This window comes from Stegastes partitus, unplaced genomic scaffold, assembly GCF_000690725.1.
Source record: "Stegastes partitus isolate 25-593 unplaced genomic scaffold, Stegastes_partitus-1.0.2 Scaffold547, whole genome shotgun sequence".
NCBI classification, from domain to species: domain Eukaryota; kingdom Metazoa; phylum Chordata; class Actinopteri; family Pomacentridae; genus Stegastes; species Stegastes partitus.
The window spans coordinates 258,906-283,770 of NW_007578278.1; the positions used below are offsets into that span (position 1 = coordinate 258,906).

Genomic DNA, 24,865 nt, shown 5'->3' on the forward strand with positions numbered 1-24,865 from the left:
CTAAATGATTATCTTACTTAAGACACTCTCACTTTGCTAAACAGAAGGTTGGACAGGAGGGAATAACACACAGGACACATCAACAACAGAATACAGACTAAAACATACCAGTCAGAAGTCATGTGTAAAGGCTGTGCTCTCTGGCTGAGCACCTACCAGCAGGTTTGAAAGGCAAGTCGTCTTTTTTTCTTTTTCTTTTTTCTTTTTTTCTTTTTAAAGATTATTACCAAAACCACACCATTTATCTGAGCCAGAAACTGTAATAGCAGAAAGAACAATCGGATTCAACTTTCTAAATCTGCTGAACTTTCATCTGTGATATGCCACTTCATAGGGAAAATGATTTAATATAAGCTTGAAATCGTGATATTTCAATAAAATAGTTCAATTCTACATGTCTCATTTAACCCTATTCAGGGCCTTTGGGGTCTTTTGGACCCCAGGGCATTTGGTTGAGGTGACAGGTATTGTTTTTTTTTTTTTTTGAAGATTTTTTAAAATATATATATATAAAGAGGGACATTTGTTGTGCATTTGGAACAAAAAATATGTCAACTTATCAGAAAATGTATTTAACATCATATAAAAGTCTATAATGAATACCGACAAATATTTTGCACATATTCTTTCTTGGGGTCCAGTGGACCCTGAAAGACCTTCTACATATGGCAACATCAAAGTCCTGAATAGGGTTAAAACTTCTACACTGCTGATATCACTGCTTCTAACCAGATTCTGTAATCAGAAAACAAAAACTTCATTGCTTCTTGGTACAACTGTGAAGTCATTAACATTTCAGCACATGACAAAAATTCAGGGACTTTTTAGTTTAACTCTTTGAACTGTTGAGTTTTGTTTACACAAACCAAATAGGCGACAAGTATATAAACTAATTTGAAATGTCAGTAGTAAAACATCTGTAGTATGTAGAGTTGCCATATTTTTCAGTATCAATAACACCTGTGGGCACTTCAATAAAATGTTGCACATGCTGATTGACGTTTTTTTCAGTTTTTGTAAATGTTTTTATTTTTTATTTTCTACTTTCAAATTTATTTTAAATATCCCTATATTTCCCATCAAAAAGTTGTGCTATGCTACACATTGGAATAAACCTCCCACATGTGTTTGGACCAAAGTACCACACAGACGTGCAAAGCAAATTCCCAGGCCAGCCATGAAAATATGACCTGAAATGTAAAACAATGGGAACTTTCATGCCATAATGACCCTTTATATCTGTGTAAAAAAAAAAAAAAAAGAAGGCCATTTATTTACTTCAAAGTCCTTTTTCATTATATTCTTTGAAGTTTAAATCTAACCTGATGAGAAGCATGTAGCCTGGTGTCCCCCCAAGAGAGATGATAAAGGAGGTGATGACAGAGAGAGCCAAGAAGTACGGGAACATCCTGTCACAGTCGTCCTTTTGAGGGCACTGACCTGTACTGGCCGTAAAGTTACCAGCCACACCGACACAGCTACAGTTAGAGAAGACCTGGAGAGACATGCATAGTCACACACACATGACCACGTATAGCAGGACACAGACACATATATATATACACAGCAATACAAACTTTATACGAATATACAAGTGGAAATGTGCAGTGGTTTGGTCTGTGCTGTCTTTATTTTCAGTGAGTCAGGAAGTTACAGAAACCATATAATGCTGCAGCAAACCATGAAATGTAAACAATGTTAGTATTGATGCACGATGTTAAAACTTCTGGCCAGTACCGACATTAAGATTCCTGATATCGCCGATAACCGATATTACCGATGTCGATATTCAATTTTTGTTCACACATTGCTATGAATTGCCATCAGCAATAACCTTTTTAAAAAAAAATAGAGGCCAATCATGTGTAAAATAAAGCCCCACCCAGCCCGGTCCTCTGATTTACTGCCTACATCTGAGATTGTTCCAACAATTGAAAGAGTCATGATGAAGTGATACAAAAAGCACTTCAGTTTTGGCTAAGTCTGACGTTCACAGCGTTTATCGCATGTTACAGAAATTCCAACAAAGACTGAGCTCTGTTTGATGGTAAATGTGGTAGAAACGTCATCCCCTTCATCCCCCTTCATCACAACGGAGAATAAATGAGTACACAGATATGAACAGGTGGCTCTGTGTCGTCGTTTATCAGTTATGCTTTTTTTTTAAGATGCACCATGGATCATGCAGTGAAGTTAACATCAACAGACCTGCGTGGTAACAACAGTGTGCAGCTCAAGCTCAGCATATGTTTAACATAAGCTCAGCTGTGGGCATGTGTTATTTCTCTGAGCCAGCCAACATTGCGCTATATATACTTGGCAAGCAAAACTGTTTTAAGTTCTGCTGCAGCCAACGCACTACTAAGGTTTTTACCGCCATCATTTCCATTTAATTTCCTATGTGCAGTATTTTACATAGGTTGAGTCCTTTGTCAACGTACCGTGTTTTTCCCTGAGCCAGCAGAGGTGGTGCAGCCAGCAAGACAAGGAGAAACATATGTGATGCCGTTCTCTCCGCAGACGGGGTCCCAGTCACTCGGCGAGCAAAAGCAGTCTGAGTTGCAGGCTGTGAACACTGAGTGTTTATCGTATGATATCTTATCCAAGCTGGAGGAAAGAGAGCAAAAAAAGACGTGAAGAGTTCATTTGCAAAAACAGATAACTCCATCTTCACAAACCTTCAGAAAACCCACTTTTCCGTCGTCTACCTGAGACACTATCAATCAAACTTAAGTTATCTCCATTTTTGTCAGGTCATTTCTGCTGAGTCAGATTCACTCAACTTTAGTTTGATTGATATTATCTCAAGCAAACAACAACAACGTTTTCTGAAAATCTGCAAAAATGGAGTTATCTGTTTTTGCAAATGAGCTCTTCAAGTGCAACTCAGAGACCAATATCCCTTAAATTAGATTTGATCTAAATTAGCAACAACCCTTATTACAAAATCATACTTCTAAATCCTTAGCATGCATCTAATGCTTTAAGAAAATAAGTATCATGCAATGAAGAAACAGAAACAGCAGAAACTGTGTTAAATTTAAACTATTTGGTGGAACACAAAAAGATAATTTACCTTTAGAGATAATATTCTCTTTTAATATGAATATTATTATCTTTAACAAGTTAAACATGCAGTAACTGATTGTTTGGGACTTTTTTGGGGAGCAAACAGCATCATTCATTTAGAATCATGTTTCTGGCCCACTGGGGCATTTAAGTCGTTTTGGTCTTGTTTTTGGTCTTTACCAGCTCCTTAGGAGAAAATGTGGGTCTTTACCTGCTAATGTTTACTGGCTACTCGCTAACTGTTCTAACAGCATCTGAAAACAACGCTGTGGGAGCAGTGAAAGGGAAACTGCAGGCCAGAATGCTATACAATGAGCTCAAAGGCTTCATAAAGCAAAGAGCAGCTGCAGATTCTCTGAGGATCGATTAACATAAGCAACACTGTCATTTGATACACTATTGTAAGAATATCAAATATTGCTGCTTTAAAGAAGTGATGCTGGCAAACTCTAATTTTTTTTGACAACTGTTTTTTAATTGTCAGTGGCAGGATAATGTTGGTTTATTTCTGAGGTAAACGTGATTATTTTATTAACCACATGCAGTGTTGGGTTTCAAATGTGTGTGCAAGCTTCAGCACGTTCACAAGTTACACACTGAGCTGCCAGTGGTTTTCATTTCTTTGTCTGCAGTGTCACTTCAGTATCTGCTGCTTCTCAGTTTTAAGACTGCGGTGCACTGGGCACACCCAAAGGATGATTTTTTTTTTTTTTTGGTTAGTCTGTAATATTTTTCCTGTGTGGGCTGTGATCACCTTCGGGTTGCAGACTATGTTTAGCACCAGTCTGCATGTTCCTGCTTGTTTCATGGCACTTCTCGTGCTGTTCTTTTATGTGTAGCAACCATGGAAATCGATACTCATTCGGTGACAGTTCTGCCTTGACACAAGTCTACATTCTCACTCTTGAACTGATTTTTGTCAAAAGTGATCCATGTAGTTTCTCAGTAATCTGGGCCATGTTAATCCAACCAGCTTCAGTAAAAAGCAACTAGACTTTTCCTTTTGGTTCTTGAAGATGTTTCTCATCTCATCCAAGAGGCTTCTTTAATTCTGAGTAATGGGGAGTCCCAGATATACATTTTGACACCCAACTCACATGGTTAATGGCCTATTACTGCCCCGAAGATCCCATATGTAGCTGATGTGTCTGAGAAACTAATAGGGATTCTCTCCAAACACAACATATTAGTGCATTTCTGACCCAGTAACACTCTCAGACAAAAACTGGTTCACCCTGTAGATAAAACATCAAGACACAAGCTGACATTCTAACAGTGTAAATGTACTCAGATGATGCAAGGACTACACAGAGCTGTATATAGAGGAGACTAAACAACAGATGTATAAGCACATGGCTCAACATGGGGAACCAATTCCTCAGGACAAGACTCAGCAGTCCACCTACATCTAAAAGATGAGGAGCAATCATTTGAGGACGGCAATGTTCACATTCTGGACAGACGATTTGAGAGAGAACTGAAGGAAACCATCCCTGTTAATCTGGAACAACCATCTCTAAACAGAGGAGGGGGACTTTGACACCAACTATCAAGTGGTTATAATTCCATCTTGAGGTCTCTCTCCAGAAAGTTTCACCACCATTGACGTCTTAAGTCATCCTTGAGCTGGCAGTTTCGCAACCATTCACACTTCAACGAATGTGAGTCATGGGTTGTTAACGGGTTATTAGTCATGTACATTGGGGGTGACAGTATAAATCTGGGACTTTGGGAAGTTTCTTGGATAAGAGGTGAAACACATTCAAGAGACAAGAAGAGAATTCCAGTTGCCTGTGACTGAAGCTCTTAGGAACACCATTCGAAGGACCTTGGGCCATTACTGCACATCAAAGCCATTGAACTCTCTACTTCATTCATGTTACAAACCTAAATGCATTTTGTTTTTATTGCTATCCACATGTACATGAATATATCCCGGTATAAACTCACGAACGACACTAACACCACAGTGACTACTCATCTGACTGGCAGATTACCAACTGTACTATGTTTAGTGGATTCAGAATAACAAATATCTGCATTCCAGACTATAGTCAGTGGTCCACGTGATGTGTGGTCCCCAAACACACCACTATCTGTGACTCACCTGTTATACGAAAGCGTCACCCCGGCCACCTTGGCGTTCTCACAGCTCATTGCGAAGAAGAACAGTGACAGGATGTAACCAATCAGAGAGGTGCCGAAGGCAAACCTGGCTGCTCCCATGATGTTCAGCTTCAGCCTCTTCATCAGCAAACCTCCGGAGAACATCCCCAGTGCCACAGCGGGGATATTGATCACTCCTGAAAATAAACAGAAACAGCACAACGCGTGATCAGTATTGATTTACGTTGCTTAAAAAGCTTGATCAAAGTTGGACAATACGTTTTATTACTGCATCATAGCTTGATGTCTTTTTCATGCTTGCTCATGCTGCATTGAAGTTAAGTACTGAGAGACTTCCAGAGGAAAAATAAGGCTACACAAGTTCCAAGTTGCCATGATCAAAAAAGAGCACTGCTTTAAACATTTTTTTCCTTATACCTTCATGTAACATCAGTATGAAGACATGGTCTTTTATCTATACCCATGTCTTTAGCTCTGGTCACTAATATTGCATTCTCTTTCATATGCATCCAGTCTGGTCAGCGCAGCCATCTCCCTTGATAAGACTGCATGAATTCAGATATTTTCATTTTATGCTACAAGCTTCATTAGATATTTTACCTCATGTGCAGAGCCACATATTCACAAAGCTTCTGCCTCTGCAGCTGCGGCAGTGAGTGGGTTGAATGAGAATATAGCTAACCCAATTCTCCTTTCTTTAACAATATCCTCTCTCTGTGGGTCTGTATCAGCCTAATTCAACAAGTACAAAAACAATGAGGAAATGCTAAATGTAAAGAAAACCCTGTAAAACTATAATTATAAACATTTCAAATGAGTAAATCTTGCAATGTTACGTTGTGTACATACATGACAGTAGAGTTAATTCGAGCAGTTTTTACTCCTATGAAATATGAACCAAGCAGAAAAGCCTTGCCCGGTTCTGTTTCACTATGATTTTTTTCAGCTGTAATATGCAAATAATTTATATAGCACAGTGCAATATTCATGAAGAATGTCCCATACCCATCAGGAAGTTGGCCTTTGATGCAGACTGCCTGAAGTGTTGCTCAATGTACTTGGGCTTGTAGGTGACCATGCCAATGAGGGAGTTCAGCTGGATGATTGTCACACACAAGTAGATCAGGTACACTGGGTGCGCCAGCAGAGTTCGCAGGGTTGGAAAAAAGTCTACAGAGGGATAAAAATCTTAGTTGAGACAGACGGCTGACTGAAAATATGCAATAATTCTACGTAACAGTGACTGCTGACTGTAATGATTTCTAATGATTTCTTTGCAGTGAAGCCGCCTTGTGACAAAATCAAGCTAATATATGTAGAGAAAGCTGTTGCTTTAAGATATCCTGTGGAGTTTTAGCTCACTGGGAATGCTGTGAAGCAATATTTTAACATGTTTTTCTATTTTATATGCGGCGTGAGTGCACACATGGATCTAACACGCCAAGAAAGATGGCAATGCACAAATAAAGGCAGCGATAAATGGAATATAAATAACGCATGATTTAAAATCTGGATTGAAACATCAAACATTCAACTTCAACATGTTTCACAGCATACGCACAGTGGTGAGGAAACTTTTTGTTCCAAGAAAACTCTGCAGGGTACCTTGAAGTTGTTGTTGTCAAAAGAGAAAAGAAAGAAAATTTCCATTTTAAAGACCTGATGTGTAAATCTTTTTAGACATTTTCATGTTGTTGTATTTCATTCTACAGCATTTTAATTTCTCCATATAGGGACTTTACAATGATTAAATATTCGATCCGTCAATATTCACAACAAAAACTTTTTTTTTTGTGTGTGTAGAAATACAACTAACTCTTCAGTGTTTTGTAGGAAAAACACTGCTGAAGTTGTTTTTCACTCTGTTTCAGATTATGGTGATTTATAGACCTGCCTCTGCCTCCACTCTCAAGCCCTTGGATGTTGTTTATCATTCTGCCCTCTGGTTTATTTCTGTTCATAGCACTCAGCATTGCATCTTGTATGAGAAAGTTTGGTAGTCTTCTCTATCTGAAAGATGTGAAAGCCATATGTTGTTGTTTATCTATGCAGCCCTACATCCTACACTAAACCAGTGCTTTAGGCTATATCACGCTGTGTCTAATGATAGCCTTTCATTCCATGTACCTCAATTTTGTTCTGAGTTTGGAAGATCTGCTTTTAGTTTTTATGCTCCAACCACCTGGAACTCTTTACAAAGCGCCATAAAATTAATTCTTTGGTAACCCTCCGCCAATTTAAATTCAAGATCATGAATCACTCAGCGTCTGTTTGTACCTGTCGTAATGGATTCGTCTCTTGTCTTACGATCTCATCCTTATTTAACCCCCTGAGCTCCAACCAAGTTTCTGGGTGTTTTTTTTTTTTTTTTTTTTGCTCCTGTTACATTTTTTATTCACCTTTTCCCTGCAATCCAAGTCCTGCACCTCACAACACAACCATGCCTAGACGTAGACACAACTCATGTCTTCTTGTTTGTTTCACAAAAATGTTAAAAAAATAAAATAAAATCTCAAGTCAACATGTACAAGAATTTTCTAAGAGTCTAAATGTGTAATCAATGTGGAAAAGTTCGACATACTACAAATATTTTACTATTTACATTTTTAATCTGTTTTCATACTTGGACAACAGTTTTCCAAGAGCCCAAAGGTGTAACCAACACTGAAAAAAAGTTCTACAGACTACAGATATGTTCCTATTCGCATTCACATACCATTTCACAGCCTGCAAGTCAGCCACAAAAAGTCAAAACTTGTGTTATGTAACTGTTGGTTACAGCTCAGGTACTAATGGTTTCTCGCAGATTTATTGATTTTTTTTACAGAATCTGGTTTGTGCAAACGGTTTACTTTTGCCAACTTCTTGAATGAGACATTGCAGAATAAGGCGACTTTGATGAAATATCACAATTTTAAGCTGATGTTTGGTTAAGTATCCCAACAGAACAGCACATCACTAATGAGTAGTTCAGGGACTGTGGGAAAGTTGAAAATCCGACAACTACAGCGATTATTAAAGGGATCTGAAAAACCACCTAAATCCTACAAAAGAATAAATGTTTTATCATCACTGAGAAAGGCATCCAGGAAATATAGTTGTCCAGCTCTGACAAGTAAAAAAAAAATCCAAAACTTCAGACTTTATTCTTAAACCACTGCAGACTTCCATATCCGTCCTTACCTTTGGCCATCTCTATAAAACTAGTATGTTCGTCTGCTGGATATTTGTGCTTCAGAAGCGGAGACTCTTTAATGAAACTCGTCTGCTCTGGCGTGCACTTCTCTGGCACCCGGGGCCCGGACGTGGGTAGAGAGCGGGGCAGGAACCAGAAGGGGATGGCAGAGAGCAGGGTGATGACCCCAGCAATGAGGTAGCCCAGCCACCAGGCCCCTACCCAGCGGGCGTCTGCTGGAGTAATGGTGATGGTTTCTATGTTGGGAGTACAGGAGGGGAAAGGTACAGTAAGTAATGCACATATTAGTGGCTTAATGTCTAACACATGCAGCATGGTTTAGCTGAATAGTTCCATCGTGAGATATGCATGCTGTTTTTGCATACTTTAGTCTACAGGCTTTCTTGAAGTCTTTTTACTTGACTGGATGTAATGATGAAGCACTGAGTATGTACACTTTGTCATCCAGGCATAACAGCAGAACAACACAGTGTAGTTGGTCCTACCATTGCATGAACTTCTGATTTCTGCTTCTCACCCTCGTAGTTTCAAAGAGTTTTGTAGAAGTAGTTTTTGTAGTCCACCTAAGAAGTCACCGTGTGTGTGTTAAAACTGGTCATTTGTTTCAATGGTAAGTTTTCTTAGTCTAGTTAGTGGTTGTTTTCTCCTGCTTCGGTTTTATTAATTGGCCCTCAGAGAGTTTGAGAGGATTTGTCCATCTAACGTAATCAAAATATATTTGGTGTAATACACATTTTAGGGGGGCTGCAAGGTGGTGCAGTTGGTAGCACTGTTGCCTCGCAGCAAGAAGGTTGCCGGTTCGCGTCCCGGTGGGGGCACCAGGATCTTTCTGAGTGGAGTTTACATGTTCTCCCCGTGCAGCGTGGGTTCTCTCCGGGTTCTCTGGCTTCCTCCCACACAGTCCAAAAACATGTTGAGGTTAATTGGTGATTCTAAATTGTCTGTAGGTGTGAATGTGAGTGTGCTTGGTTGTCTGTCTCTAAGTGTAGCCCTGTGATAGACTGGTGACCTGTCCAGGGTGTCCCCTGCCTTCGCCCTAAGTCAGCTGGGATAGACTCCAGCCCCCCCGCGACCCTAGTGAGGATTAAGCGGTGTATAGATAATGGATGGATACATTTTAGGAAAAACAAACAAACTAAAGTTCTTTCTGAGACTAAGCATGAAATGAAATCAAGTGCAGAAGAAAGACTTTGTTGTCCCTGTTCCTGTTTACCATCCTTGCCATCACTATTCTCTAATTTTTTCTACTTTTCTGTCTCTCCTCTGTAGCTTGCTACCTTTTTTCAGTCTTTTATTCCCCCTCCTTCTTCCCGTTGCACTCTATTTGATTGGTGTCCTCCTTTTCCCTCCGTTGCCCTCATTAATCAGCTAATTGATGCTAATGCTGCACACCTGTTCTGAGTCTTGAATTGTGCACGCTCCGACTGCGATCCACTTGTTGCTGCATCTGATAACATCCTACCTCAGTTTTATGAATGAAAAGGCTTTTTATTTTTACAGCAGACATTTCAACCAGTATTTTAAGAACAGTATTGCTAATAGCCTTAACAATGGCTCCGCTGTATTCAACTTCTGATAGTGTGACAGTGCACCAGCATGCACAACTCCTGGAGCCAGATGTATATACAAATGTATATGCAGAAAAAGACTGTACACACATTAACTCATGTTTAGTCTAAAAGAATAATGTATGGTGAGAATGTGCACACTCCATGCATACTTCAGACCAGGTGTGTACACAGTTTTCTAGGGCGAGCTGCAGGTGAAAGAGATTAAATGTAGGATGGGAAACCTATAGTAAGCATTGCGTGGTTTGGTTTTTCAATTAGCCAGTTTCCTTGATTGGGTTTTTATACCTGAAATCTATGCAGCCCTCTATACATCATTTATATATATATATATTTTAAAACCTGCTTTTGCAATGCAGTGTATGCACTTTATTACACTGATTGGTCATCTTTTTGGTGTTTAATACTGATGTTTGAGCTGTCACTATAGTGAGGATTTACGAACATGTGTGATAAATTGATGATACAGGTGCTATAAATGGCACCACTCAATATTTAACAGCTGCACTAATGTTGGACAGTCAGTTAAACTGCATTTCTTTACCTTTCTTCTCACGGAAATGTCCCATTTATTCATCCGTTGAACTGTGGAAGTGGGAGTCAGACATGTGCATATGTTCCCACAATGACTTAGATTTATATAACAGAAGCAGGTCTGTCTTTCCGTGCTGCATACACACACTGTAGTTATGAGTGTACATATAGAATCAATGTACATTTGTGCATCTGGCCCCAGGACTCTAAAACCATATGTAGCTTTGATAAATGTCTTCTTTTTTGGCCTTGTGTTATGAAATGTTGGCCTTACTAAACACATTGTCTGAAGAAAGAGCTTCCTATTCGTAAGTTCAATTGATACCCAGAGGTCACAATTAACTGTATATTTATCAACCACCTCCTATCAGCTGTCATGGTGTCATTACTGCTGAACCACAAAAACGTAGACTAAAATTCCTTATGGCGATATGAACAAACAGAATGCTATATTTGACCAGAGTACGTATGGGAAACTTGAATGTATGAAAGGTTTCTTCAATTTATTCTGTGCAAGCCATTTCTCTATGGAACGAGTCTAAAGCAGTTTAGCAAGATGGAGAGGCTGCCATACGATGTAAGGTTATGTATGGCCACATAAATGCTCCCGAGCAAATGTTTTCCAGATCCACTCAGATAAATTCTCTGTGACTCCAGGATGGTTAATGATAACAAATGCGTCTAGACAGTTTGCAAATGCATCTAATAGTCGGGCCTTGCAATACATACAGATGTGTTTAAACTCACCCATTTTTACAAATCCAATGTCCACGTAGATTTTGGCACAAAGGGAGCCTAGCAGGTAACCAAACACAGGGCCAACCACTGAAATGGTCTGCACACAACCTAGGATTTGATAAATCCAAAGAGACACACAACATACAGACTAGTTAGCAATCTCTGCTGTGATATGAACAGTACAGAGCACTTCAAAGATATTTTATCACAGATTTTACACACATATTGGTTTAACTACATGCATTACAAACATGCAGAACTTATTTTAAACACTAATTTGTTTTATAAAAGGCTTGCTGAGAAAGCATGTTCTATTCACACTACAGATTTATTGTCTTGCTCATGTTTGAGGAAAACACCACCGCAGCACATGGCAGATCTTTCTGCAAGCATGGCACTATTGTGAGCTACTGAAGACGCCTGTGTTAACTGTTACATGCCTGATGGCTATTTTTTTTTTTGTAAATAACTTTTAGGCTACCCTAAAAATACCCGCACAATCATGTGACTCTTTAATTTGGAGAATGCTTTTGAAAATCGGGGATTTGCCACCACAGATTTTTTGGGGGGAGATTTCAAAGGATGCAAAAAAAGAAATGTTTCCGCTTCACAAAACTTAAACAATTTTTTGTCAGTCCTTAATCAGCATCAGCAGCCTCGCTGCCAGCATTTGTTCCCTGGCATAAAAATCTTGAAAAGATGGTACTCCATGGTCCTTCAGTTCATGAAATGATTAAGTTGGATGAGGAGGCTGATTCAGATAATGAATGGAAGATATTGTCTAAGTTGCGTCAGTGTGAGGGGAATTCAGCTGTTCTGTGGTGTTTTGGTATTGTAACATTTGTCCTAAACCTTAAAGAGCCCGCATTATGCACGTTTAGAGGTTTGAAATAACAATTTCTTCTGGAGTCTGCTAGAATATGTTCACGTGCTTTATGCTCACAAAAAGACACTATCATTCTCATATGGTCGCACCTTTTCTCACCCTCTATCTGAAACGCTCTGTTTTAGGCCCTGTTTCTTTCAGCCACTTGGTAGGCTGTGAGAGTTGGCTCAGCTGCCTGCTGGCCCTGGCTCGGTGCCATGTGAGGATACCAAAACAAACCGAACTGAGGGTTTATGAAACTACACAGTTTTCGGCCTGATCACAGTGTTTCTATATCTGACGCACACGCTCCCCTGGTTGACATAGAAACAAAGTCATTATAGGATATTCACAGAGAGTAATTGCTGCTTGACATTTTTAATAGCAGTAAATTTCCCCGGCCCGACCTTAGACCTTCATGTTATTTAAGTGAGTCTAGCAAACTTGCATATAGGAACCATTAACTTCATATCAAATCTAATAAAGCCTATGTTGAAAATAGAAGCTGTAAAAACAAAATATACCAGAAATGTGCTTTTCCTAAAGCTGCTTTGAAATGTACTTTTCATGGTCACTTTGTTGACCATGTGCGTAGAATATTAAAGATAAAGTAATTGTTTTTTTCATTTATATCTATCACTGGGTGATGTTTTTTCTTACCAACATATAGTGCGGCATTTTCCTCGGTAGCAAAATCATCTATATAAGAGATTCCCAGCGGCTGAACAGGTGTCTCTCCAATCCCCCGCAAGACATTTCCAAGGAGGACATAGATCCACATAGACAGGTTGGACTCGCTTTCGCAACCTGGAGGGATCGATATGGAAAGGTAAAGAGTGCAATCGGACATTTCCTTGCTTGTTTACACATTTATTTATTTTTTATTTTTTAATGCACTCACCTGCGGCTGGCACTTGAAGCAGTTTACCATCTTGTGTCCGGTCTGCTGGTGAGCCCACCGGACATGGAGACGGGTTCAGGGTTGAGTTCACAACCCGACGCACCGAGGTTTCATATTCATAGCTGCGCATAAAATACAAATAGTTCAAACCCTGAGGGACAGAGAGAAAATCCTCATTTCACTTAGTTGTAAGCTTCACACTGTACGGGAAGGAGCTTTTATGAAGGAGCATGAAAGTAAAGGGCCACTAACTGTGCTCCAGTATGTTAGTTGACGTAATGAAGCATGTACAGAAAAATAATGGCCATATTTTCACCCTGTATACACAATAAAATGAAAAATATGGACTCTTCACTGGATTTTTAAAATGTATTTATACAGTAAACATATTAGTATCTGCCTACCTTTGGCTCTTTTTACTTACCGTCCAATGATGAAGTGTGGCAGAGCGATGATAAAGGTGCCAATGGACATCAATATACAACCCACTGCAATGATCTTTGGCCTGTGGAGCTTGGCCCCGAAGTAACTGACGAAAGCTATCACCAGCAAGTTACCTGGGAGGATGGAGCCAGAAATATCATTGATTTAGAAAGCCACTGAACTGTTCGCCCCACCTGCATGAAGGAAGGACAGGAGGTGGAGCAAATGGTCAGTTGAGTCATTACATTTGATTTTCACAGCTTCCTTGTGACTGTGCTGTATTCGGCTGTGGCTTTGCATGCTGGCAAGTATTTATTTTTCATGTCAGTAGATGAGAGGTGGATTCGAAAAATTGTAAAATGTGAAGTGAAGGAGCTTTTTTTTTTTTTACTTTCTGCAGCTAAACAGGACACAGAAATGCAAATGAAAAGCAAGAACAAATTAAAGCCACAAGTGGCATTTGACGGGTTCTCGCCATATGTGTTCACCCACGTCGGGGTGTTGCGGGTGTAACTCTGAGCCGGTGTGTCGAGTTTGGGGCAGATCAAAGCACATGCGGCCTAGTGGCGAACCATGGCGGCATGCGTATTTACTATGGCGGAAACGAGGTCTGGCTGAGACTCGGAGCATGCGTGTAATGCTTGGCACATACAGGCCAGTTACACAGCACACCTCGTGTTCTGGCATTTTATGCCGTTTTGGCAAAATTGTCACCAAGTTTTTTCAAAATGGCGGACTTCCTGTTGGGTTAAGGACTTGGTGCTGATTGACTTTTTTGTGCGTCCTGAGCTGGTACATGTGCCCACCGAATCTTGTAGCTGTAGGTGAATCGGCCTTCTGACAGGACTCTGTTGAATGCGAAAAACACAGCGAAAATGGACAAAATGGCCATTGAGCAAAATTGCACGGGCCGCCATTTCCAAACCGGGCCTCATCTGCGGAGCGTTTTGATAACTTTTAATCACCACGTCCTGTAGTTTGAGCTGTCCAAATTTCAGGTGTGTGCAATGCACCCCCTAGGAGGAGATAGATTTTGAAAATGGCCAAAAATGGCCATTTTTGAACGAAAATGGCCCGGCATGATCGCTGTTTTTCCAACATGGTGCATTTCCTGTTGGGTGATCACAGATCACGAAATACTGCATTCCTACAGCTCAGGGTTTTTTTCTTATTAGTTTTCATGGTCAAATCCAGAGATCAGGTGGCCAATCTGAAAATAAATCAATACTGAATTTTTAAAAAATTGTCAAAAATTTGGGGGAAAAGGGGCGTGGCTGGCTTGATTGACAGTCGGCAGCGACAATTCAAGCGAGCAGAAGGCAGTAAATGTGGGCGGGCAGAGAGGGCCTGCCTCTCAATCCATCTGACCAATCGCTGCTCCTATGGCTCCGCCCCCCTCCGATGATTTTTGCGTCACTGACTCCAAAAATCCAAGATGTCAACCAGGAAGTAGCAAAACCCTGGCTTAATTTTTTCAGTGCAGAAACCAACGGGTGACGTCACAGTAGCTACGTCCATCTTTTGCCAAATTTTGTGAGTTTTCAAGTACGTTTTGGACCTGAAAAATGTGTTTCTTTGTGACAAAGAAATAATGATATAGCAGTTCCAATAGGGTCCTACGTACTGAAGTGCTCGGACCCTAATAATAAAAAATCCTACCATTCCAATCGGATCTTAATAAGCCAATTTCCCTATATGCCTTAGCCAGCAAAATAGCTATTGTACACTGCATCCCCGACATTGTCACGTGCCAGTCTGAGATGACTTATGCATTAAATTTTCAAGTGAAAAGATGAAAACTGACAGCTACCGCACACTCATGTGTATGCTCATAGTATGCTCATAAAAGAACATGCTGTGTCTTGATTTTTACTGTCTCCGGGATGTGGTAGGAAACACAGCATAAAAATGAAACAATGCCAGGTGGAATTTTTTGGCCGGCACCTCTTTTTGTCCATGATCAGTGACGCATAGGAAATCTGTTGTAAATGAGATGGGAGATAAGCTTAAGTCATGCTATCTGACCTTTTGTTATTGTACAGGTTCCTTTGATGGAATGACATAAAGCAGTCATGCAGCGGTCATCACATGAATGAGTGCGTGACAAACAGACAGACAGCTCTGAGAAATGTCAGTAATGATTTGTAAATGTGTGTTTTTAACCTTTATGTGTGGCTGCAGGAAACGTGCTTATATCTGACGTAGTATTCTACAAGATAATTACAGTGTTGGTCGCTACCAGTACAGTGGCTGTCTGCTTCCTTTAAGCCTATTTCACTGTGTTTTGCTCATGCAGTAACTTAGTTTTTGTTACTTGTTCTAACTTTTTTGTGATTATGATACACAGTATGTGCAAATTACATGCTAAGAATGAGTCACAGACGTCATATTCATACATGGATCCAATCTTCTGGTCTCATCTTGCTGTCGTGACCTTCGTAAAGATCAGCATCTATCATTACCACTCTCCATGCTCCTTTCTCTTCATTATTCTCCCCCTTTGTCTTCTTCTTCATTCTGTTTCTCCTTTCTTGTCTCTTTCCTTTTCCTTTTTCTTTCCTCTTCACGCTGCCCTGCTCTGCCTCTATGTTACCCTGGCAACAGTCCTATAGAAAAGGCTTGTTGCCAAGGCCACATGAAAGAAGCAGCTTTTACAGGCGATGGAGGTAGAGAGAATCAAGGTATTCAGCTTTGGCTGCGCCTAAGGTGTCATCGTCACCTTTCCCCATGTGGCAGATACCCAACAAGGTCACCCACACAGTCACACTCACACGACTCATAATGTCACTGAAGGAAAATGTTAACTATTCTTAACGATTGTGTCACAGTGGAGCCAAACTTTCTGTCTGACAGCGTAGGAACGGAGGCAGAATGGTTTACAGTAGATGTTGACTTTTCTCGTGTAAAAACTGCATCGCTTTGGGTCCGATCTCGCTCCGAAAGCTATGTATGATTTATAACCTGCAAGAGACACTTCACTTGAATGGGGTAGACTTACGTAACTGTCCTAGAAACTGGTCAGGGGGACAATCGGGAACACATTTTGCAGAATGTCATCAAAACCTCCCCGCTGTGCAGAGGAACCACAGATTACATACCGTATGTACAGTGGCTGTGGTACATTTACAGTAGTGCTGCAAGCAAGATCTACTAACTGAATGCACTTTTGTTTTTTTTTTCTACAAATTTATGCTTTTTAGCCACATACTTCAACCCAACAAACTCTACATATTTTTTTTTTTTCCGTTCTCACACTTAATCACATTGCTCTCCCTGGAACCCTGAAAGAGTTAATCCAACTTTTTACACATATGCAGTATCATCCCTCAACACCTCTACATTGGCTTTAACCCTATTCAGGACTTTTTTCTAAATATAAAAAGAGGGACATTTGTCATGCATTTAGAACCAAAAATACATCAACTTATCAGAAAATGTATTTAACATAGTATAAAGGTTTATAATGAACACCAACAAATATTTTGCACATATTCTTTCTTGAGGTCCAATGAACCCCGAAAGACCTTCTATGTATGGAAACATGAAAGTCCTGAATAGGGTTAATTCAGCATTAATAGGGATTTCCTTTATAAACAGTTCATTTATAAATTTCAGCCAGTTTCCAGGTAGTGAGTGCGCTGAAGCACAGTTTTATAATCACATATCTTTGGTTTCTCTAAGTCGCAATCGCTTGCTTTTGATTTGATATTTAGGTTGATACAGATAAACTCTAAATGAGCAGTATTGAAAAGATTCTGGTTCCTTAAGATAACCTATATTTCTAGTAAAGTTGGACCTGCGCTGCAAGAAAAAAAAGAAGAAAAAAAAGCAGAATTTGACGTTAAATGTCAACACAGAGCTCAGCAGTATGCGATGCACTTACACAACACACATTTTAGTTTGTGCCTTCAGGGTCAGTCTGCTTGTAGCTGATTCGCATGTTAGATAAAACCTAGTAAATCAGGATGGGGAAAAACTTTATTTATCCCAGAGGGCCACTTACAGGGGTTGCATAGTAACACAAACCAAACCAGACAGTTGGCAACAACAGCAGCAACCAGAACTTGCTCTTAATTAGTAAATGCCAGCTAATTTCCATATATATTACTGGGGGAAAGCAGAGGTTAAATTGATAATATAGCTATTGCGTAACAAAATTTTACAAATTCATGGGGTCTGGTTGTGCACAGCTCGAAGGGAGCTCAGGGCTCACGTCTTATGTCCTTGCCCAACATTATGACTCACCACACACACACACACACACACACACACACAGCCCTCTGTCCTCTTCTCGGAAGCCAGATGAATCCTTTATCTGCAGCTTGAATATCTCGATAACCCATTCATATTTTTCGCCCCAAAGACAGAAAGAGAGAAGGGAGGGAGCCCACGACACACAGCCTGCAAACAGAACAACAAAATAAGAGCAGTGATTGGCGGGCCGACTCACCTATCTCGAAGCTCCCATCAATGACACCTATTAGGTAACTGGGGATGTCAAAGCGCCTCTCCAGCTGAGTTATTGTACTCTTCATGTAGCTCCCTGACAGAGCCTTTGCAAAATAGGCAAAGGACAAAGCCACCAGAAACATCTGGGGGGGAGGAAAAAAAAAAGTGAGATGAGATAAAGGAAAGAGAAAGAAAAGACAAGGATTTTACATCGATATGCACAGAAGCAAGGAACTTCAAAAGAAGCAAATGGAGTGTTTTAACCCAATTATTCCTTTTCGTAAACTACTTGATTATTTGATATTCCTGTTTTTTTGTCCACTGACATCGACAAGAAAGAAGCACTTGTGTGATATTACTGTGGTATCTACAATACATGGACCTCTATCATTAATCCATTCACTAATTAGCAAGCACCATTATGACAGGAATAATAATCGAGATAAGTGAAGGGGAGAAGAGTGTCAGAGAGTAAGAACTCAACAACAATGAAACAGTAACACCTGAGTAAGCGTCAGTGGCAGACAGAACAAATTCACGTCATATAGGATGGTACATGTAAGTTTTTCAAAAGTAACAAAGAAGAGAGAGTTATGACTAGTACTGGAATCAAGACCACTTAACTAAGCAGCTCCAAGACCAAAAAGAGGCTGAGTTTGACTGAAAACAAGACAAAAATTACAAATAAAACCAGTGCCCATTTACTCTGGGAAACAATGTAATCATTCAGGCCACAGTGAATACAGTAGAAACTAACTTCTATAGTGCGGTGTAAAGTTATAGATAAACTGCACTACATATATCCCAAAGTGCAGCATTTGTAGTTTGCCAATTACATTGTTTCAGATTGCAATTTGGATTTGAAAACGCAAAATTATTTGGCGCTACAGGGGAGCAGCCAATCACGGTCAGGAACAGTAGCACAAGCAGATATAGAAACAACAAGTAAACAGACAGAAGGTGTTGAGGTTTGCTATGTTTACATTAGAAAGTTAGTACAACGGTGTCAGTTACTTACACGAGCCACACAACTTTGAGGGCTATAAACTGAATGGCAGTTTTCAAAAATATCTGCTTTTAATCCTCCTACAACATAATAACTGTCACATTAATAGTGCTACGTTCCACTCATTCTCAGTTGTGCTTAACAAATAAAAGTAGTCATTTGCTTTTTTTCTGTAGCGTAGATATGAGGCTCTAAAGGAGCCCCGAAGGGATCCCCCCAAAAATCTAACAAGACAGCAGTTGATTAAAGGAAAAAAAAAAACGAAACAAACAAATTCTTATTTTTTCTCTCATTGTTCCTGTTTTGGTCCCTTAAATCTTGTAACAGAAACAAACTGAGAAGGAAAGAAATCCTCATTCCTCAAAATACGGCACTGCACACAGGGCCTTCTTCATGCTGCACGGGACAAACAATTTGATTGATTTCCCCACTTCTTTATAAAGAATGTTATTCTACTCTCTGGTCTAATTTGCATGCCTCTACTCAATGAACACTACGTATTCGAGCTATTGTTTTAATGCTACGCATGGTTAATAGTTACAAAAGCATAGAGAGGAGGTTTTTGTCAACAAACTTCTGTACCAACACACCAGCCAAACACTCAAAAACTAATAGCGTCATGCAAAGCACAGGGAAAATGCAAAAATACCAACATGGACTGTGTGGTCTTTGTGCACCGTTTAAAGGTCAATGACAGTCTGTGTGCTTTCTTGGAATTTTGTGTAATTGTGAAAGTTGGGATGTTGCCCTGAGGTGCTGACCTTGTAAAGATATGAATGAGTTTGGATTGAACAAGAAAACCCGATGAGTTGCATAAGGATTCAAATAACTGTTATTATCAGATTTCCTTGTACATATATTTGATCTTTTTAAAAGCAAAAACATTCATGTCTTGGAGTGTTTTGATTCCAGAAGGCAGCACTTACTGAGTTGTTACATAATTACCCATCATATCACAAACTGTTCCAAAAGATAAAATACACTTTCTGCTTGAAATGAAACTCTGACAATGAGACTTCTGTATTAACCTGTCAGGACATTTGCAACTATTTCAATCACTGTGTTAAATCAACGTTCGCATTAAACAAATTTCATGTTCAGGAATGGCTGACTGGTGTATTTCACTCCAGAGTTACATGTTTATTATAATTGAATTTCCCTTCTGGGATAAATAAAGTATTTTTCATTTCATTCATTCATTATTCCCGTTTATTTATTGAAACAAATCCATTTCTATCTTCTGTAGCCATTCTCCTTGTCTAATTAAAAAAGCACACAAAAAAATCTAATCTGTACAGCGCACTATCCATGCCAGTCATTTCACTCCACTGTAGAGTAATAATACTAGAAATAACGTAAGGCAAGGTCAACAAAACTTTTATTGATCGTTGTTTCTTGAAGCAGTTAGAATAATGTTTGCGTGTAAATCGCACATCTGTCGTCCAACAACAGTGTCAAGATTCTGAACCAGTTTGCTAATATTCAATTTATTTTCTTTTACAAAATATTTCTGAGAACACAAAGACATACACTTAATGCCTATTTATGCAACAAGGTCATCCAACAAATCCCACAGACACACGGGAGCCACAAGACAACCCTGGCACACAGAAACATCATAAGAATCAGGACATGCCAATTCCAGTTACTCAATTACATTAGCTAACAAACTGCAGCTAGACATCAATAACACTAATGGAGATCAATTACACTATGACCTGGTAAATAGGTTTTTGCCTATTGTTAAATAAGCAACAGATGTATTCTAGACTTGCCTCTGTTACTTCTACTTCTGTATAGATTTGTGTGTTCTTAAAGTTATTTTCCTTATGCTTCTCTATTTCTAATTGAATCAGCATAGAACATACACTTTAATATTACTTGGTCCTATGCAACAATGTAATATACTTCATCATTACATTGTCCTTTTTTTGGCAATTTTATCTTGCAGAAAACAAGAAAAATTACTGTTGTTTCACTCCAGTGATTTCTCAGATCAGTTTAGACAAACAAGAATGCAGCCTTCATGTAAGTATCTGTAATCTCTGTCTTTCACCCTGAGTGCTTGTAAATAAGTAATGATTTGTTGCCCCAGTCAGGCTTCTTGTACTGTATCCCATCCTCTTTATAACTTACAGACATGTGATAAGCATAGAGAAAACAATGACTGTGATTATTATACAGCTATACATACCAACATACAGCACACAGCCCAACAAAATTAGTTAGAAAGTGCAAATAATCAGCACTTAGGCCACAGTCTGACCCTTAGGTCGTTCAGTGGTAGCTGAATTGGAAGCAGCTGACTAGACTGTTCTATTCTACTGGTACAACCCCATTAGTTGAAGATGGAAAAAGACAATTCGAGGGGAGGTTTAAGTATATTTAACAACATGTACGACAATAAGAATTTGTGGTACTGGTCAGAGTAACAACTTGTCTTATCCCTGCACCAAGCATTTATTTACATGAAATCGTGAGAGAGGACCCATCAGTTCAAACATATCTCTGTTGGGATCATGCTGACCACCAGCGCTGGCTGCAGGACATGAACAGTAACTCATCACATGTGCATTGCCCAAAATGCAAGCAAATAACCACAAATAAAAGAAACTATTTCCAGCCCATCCTCACTCACTTTGTCAGTGAATCAGCATGGTCTTTATGAGACATTCAAATTGAAAGTCATTCAAACTGATTGTTAAATAAGCTTGATTTATTTTATTTAGTGAGAAACTCATATTGACACCGAGATCTTGTTTGTAGTTCTGAAGCGATGTTCAGTGGAATGTTTAAGAGGAAATTTCACAAACTCAAGGTTTCCTTCAGATCTCTAGATATTTTATCAGCAGTGACCCTCAGAGGGAATTAAGCCTCACTGCTGCATTTAACTGTTTCACGTTTAAAGCTGATGACGTTTTGGCAGACACAAGTTGACAAGATTCTGCTGGAGTCAGTTTAGTCATTCAGTTATGTTGAATTGTTGAATTTATTTTTTTTTACCAGCGTGAGTGACGGAGTCCCTTCGAGGCATTTGTTTGTAAAAATCATGTTTTTGCATGTCTGCATTATTTAGATAGCACATCTCAATAAGTTTATGCATCTAATGTGTGAAACCACAGGACCACACTGCTTTTAACCCTCTAAATTCCAAACCTGCTGCTTTGAAAGTTAAGTTGCAGTAAAAACAATAAAAGACAGAAAAATCATTGGCTTTATTTTCAACTTACTTTGGAAAATTTCACCAAATCTAACCTTAAAATTGTGACATTTCAGCAAAGTCCTTTTATTCTACATGTATTATTTAAAAATGGTCCCAAAATAAATACTTTTTTTCTAATCAGATTCTTCAATAACCCTTAGCACAACTGAAAAGCCATTAATGACTCAGCTGCGACCAGAAGTTACGTGACAAAATTCAAGGAATATTTAACAGAGATGAGCTGAACAGCAGCCTGCGTTAAATAAGTTAAACATATAAGGAGTTAATTAGCAATAGTATCTAGACTCCTTTTTCCAATATTGCTATCACCGCTGGACTCTGGGAAAAATATTGCACATGTTGATTCCAACTTTTTTAAAATAAAATATGTCCTGGTTGGAATCACATGTCAGCGACAAATCCCATGCCTGATCGATCAAAGTTCCAAATAAGACACCTCCTTTATAAACCTTGTTTTATTACAAACAACAGTGACACGAAAGGCTATTGCTTTCATTAAAAAGTGCAAGGAAGACATTTCTGTTAAAATAGAGTCATCAGTGACTCTTTTTTCTTTAGTGAGTGAGTCATTCTTACAAAGAAATTAAGAAACGCACAAACGTTTCTGAATACCATGCTGCTTGTTTTGGGATTTTGCAACAATGGCATCCATTGTGACATTTTTATCCTTTACTTTTAATTGGTGTTCTATCGAATGCCAAATAATCAGTGGCCTCATTGTGATGAAATGACTAAAAAGAGATTCACATTAAAACTGTGTGAAAATCCAGACAAAGCCTCCTCGTGACCTGCGACCCGCTTTTGTTCTCAGCTCATTTGATGTCACCCACCTAATACGCTTAGACTAACACAGGCGTCTGACCCACACACACAGAATTGTTTGTTAGAGCAATGTACGAAAGTAGAAAATAATGAATTATACATGATACATATCATTATTCTAAAGGGCCTCTGGTGTTCTGAGATGGTGTTTGAAGCCCAGAAAAGAAAAGAACGAGAAATTAAGAAACACAGCGACATCGTGGCACCAAAGTTCTTGTCTTATCGGTGGAATTAACAAAAAGCAGAGAGTAACACGGATTAGAGTGGAAACGGGCTGTGCCATGCCCCACCCAGCCGGTCAGGGAACCAAACAATTCTGAGAAGAAGTAAGTCCATCCTGACACTGCAGTCTGTATTATGATAAGCTGCTTGAACACCATTGTCTCAAAGCACTTTCATGTTGGAAAAAGCAACAAGAGTGTCTGATCTCGTTTAGGTCTTTAATGACTTTCATGTTGTTAGCAGAAGACATGCTTTCAGCCAATTGGACATTGTGTTGTTATTTTCTTTCTTTTTTTTTTTTTTTAAAAAAAAAGGTTGTTTAAGGCGGGAGAACGAAAAGACAAACAAGGAAAGCCTGAGTTGGTTTGTTTTTAACAATGTGATATTCACATCGTGCCCTGCTCTACTTTCATCAGTCCTTCATCAGAAAGAAATGTCGATAACCCTTATGACATTTTCACCATGGCAACGAGAGGCCACAAGAGTAGCATTATTGTAAAAAAGCAGGTGGTTGCTAAAGTAGAACGCCTCGGTGTGCTTGATTTGAGGGTCTTTATGTGATTTCTACTTTCAGCAAGACAACGAAACAGACTTGTTCTGTAGCCCAGTGTATTCAGATGATGATTTTAAGGGTGAGTTAGCTAGAGGTGTTGGAAAGTGCTGAAATTTTTCTTATGGATGATACACCAATCAGCTACAACATTAAAAGCTCCTTCCTGATATTGTGTAGGTTCCCCTCATGCTGACAAAACAGCTTGGACTCCTCAGGATGTGGATATTTTTGGTGCTGTGGATTGCACAGTGAGGCCTTCGTGGATGGGGCTTGCACGATCAGATTTGGATCTAGGGAATTTGGAAGCCAAGTCAATGCCTTGGGCTCTTTGCCATGTTCTTCAAGCTGTTGAAGAGCAGTTTTTGCCGTGTCGTAAGGAGCACTGTCCTGCTGGGGCGTAGGGGAGTGCCATGGGGGGGGGGTTCACTTGGTCTGAAACAATGTTTAGTTGGTTGATACGTGTCACAGGGATGCCAGGACCCAAGGTTTCCCAGCAGAACATTGCATTATAAGATGATAGTCAATATTGTTGATTGTGTTGTTGTGGCTGTTCAATGTGATTGTAAACTGCTTTTCCAGGGTGAGAAAGGAACTTCTTCGAACTTAATTTTGGGAAAGATTTCACAAAAAAGGTGCATCCTAAAAAGACTATGATTGTTTGTTAACTCGTGACCACATATGAGATAATGACACTCATCAACCACTGACACCAAACGTTTTATCTGAAAAAAATGACACTATGGTCACGTAAAGATGTGGATGGATGGATGGACATACAGTGAAAATACCAGCATATGAAAAACAGAAGAAGCATGATTAGTTTTGTATAATTCTGTTATGTTTTCATATTAAGAAGAACAGGTCACTGATTAAAATGTACAGTATTCCTAAGCAAAAATACATCATCATTGTGGAAAGAGACTTGCTGGTCTGTTACCATGATTAAGTCATTTAATTTACTGGTCTCTATAAGCACAGATGAATAAAAGCATACAGTGCCTGTTTAAAGTAGTCATCTTGCTTTTCCCCTTCATTGCTTTTCAACATTGAATTATAGTCAATCAATTTAATGTAGCCTTTTGACAAGAATAAAAAGATGAAAAAAGGAAGAAGAAAAGGAAGAAAGGAAAAGTAAGATTCTTACATGTCAAAGTGAAAACAGATTTTTT

General features: G+C 39.3%; 1 protein-coding gene across 1 annotated transcript in view; it reads right to left on the reverse strand.

Annotated features, from left to right (window-relative positions):
- slco1c1 (solute carrier organic anion transporter family, member 1C1) overlaps positions 1–24,865 on the reverse strand; it is a 37,421-nt gene that overhangs the window by 5,590 nt on the left and 6,966 nt on the right. Inside the window, exons 3-12 of the mRNA XM_008288210.1 lie at positions 17,872–18,013; positions 13,423–13,555; positions 12,999–13,120; positions 12,758–12,904; positions 11,242–11,340; positions 8,380–8,628; positions 6,202–6,366; positions 5,177–5,372; positions 2,442–2,607; positions 1,323–1,495 (exon numbers count right to left, since the gene is read on the reverse strand). Of these exons, the coding sequence (XP_008286432.1) occupies positions 1,323–1,495; positions 2,442–2,607; positions 5,177–5,372; positions 6,202–6,366; positions 8,380–8,628; positions 11,242–11,340; positions 12,758–12,904; positions 12,999–13,120; positions 13,423–13,555; positions 17,872–18,013 (1,592 nt within the window). The remainder of the gene's footprint in view (positions 1–1,322; positions 1,496–2,441; positions 2,608–5,176; positions 5,373–6,201; positions 6,367–8,379; positions 8,629–11,241; positions 11,341–12,757; positions 12,905–12,998; positions 13,121–13,422; positions 13,556–17,871; positions 18,014–24,865) is intronic.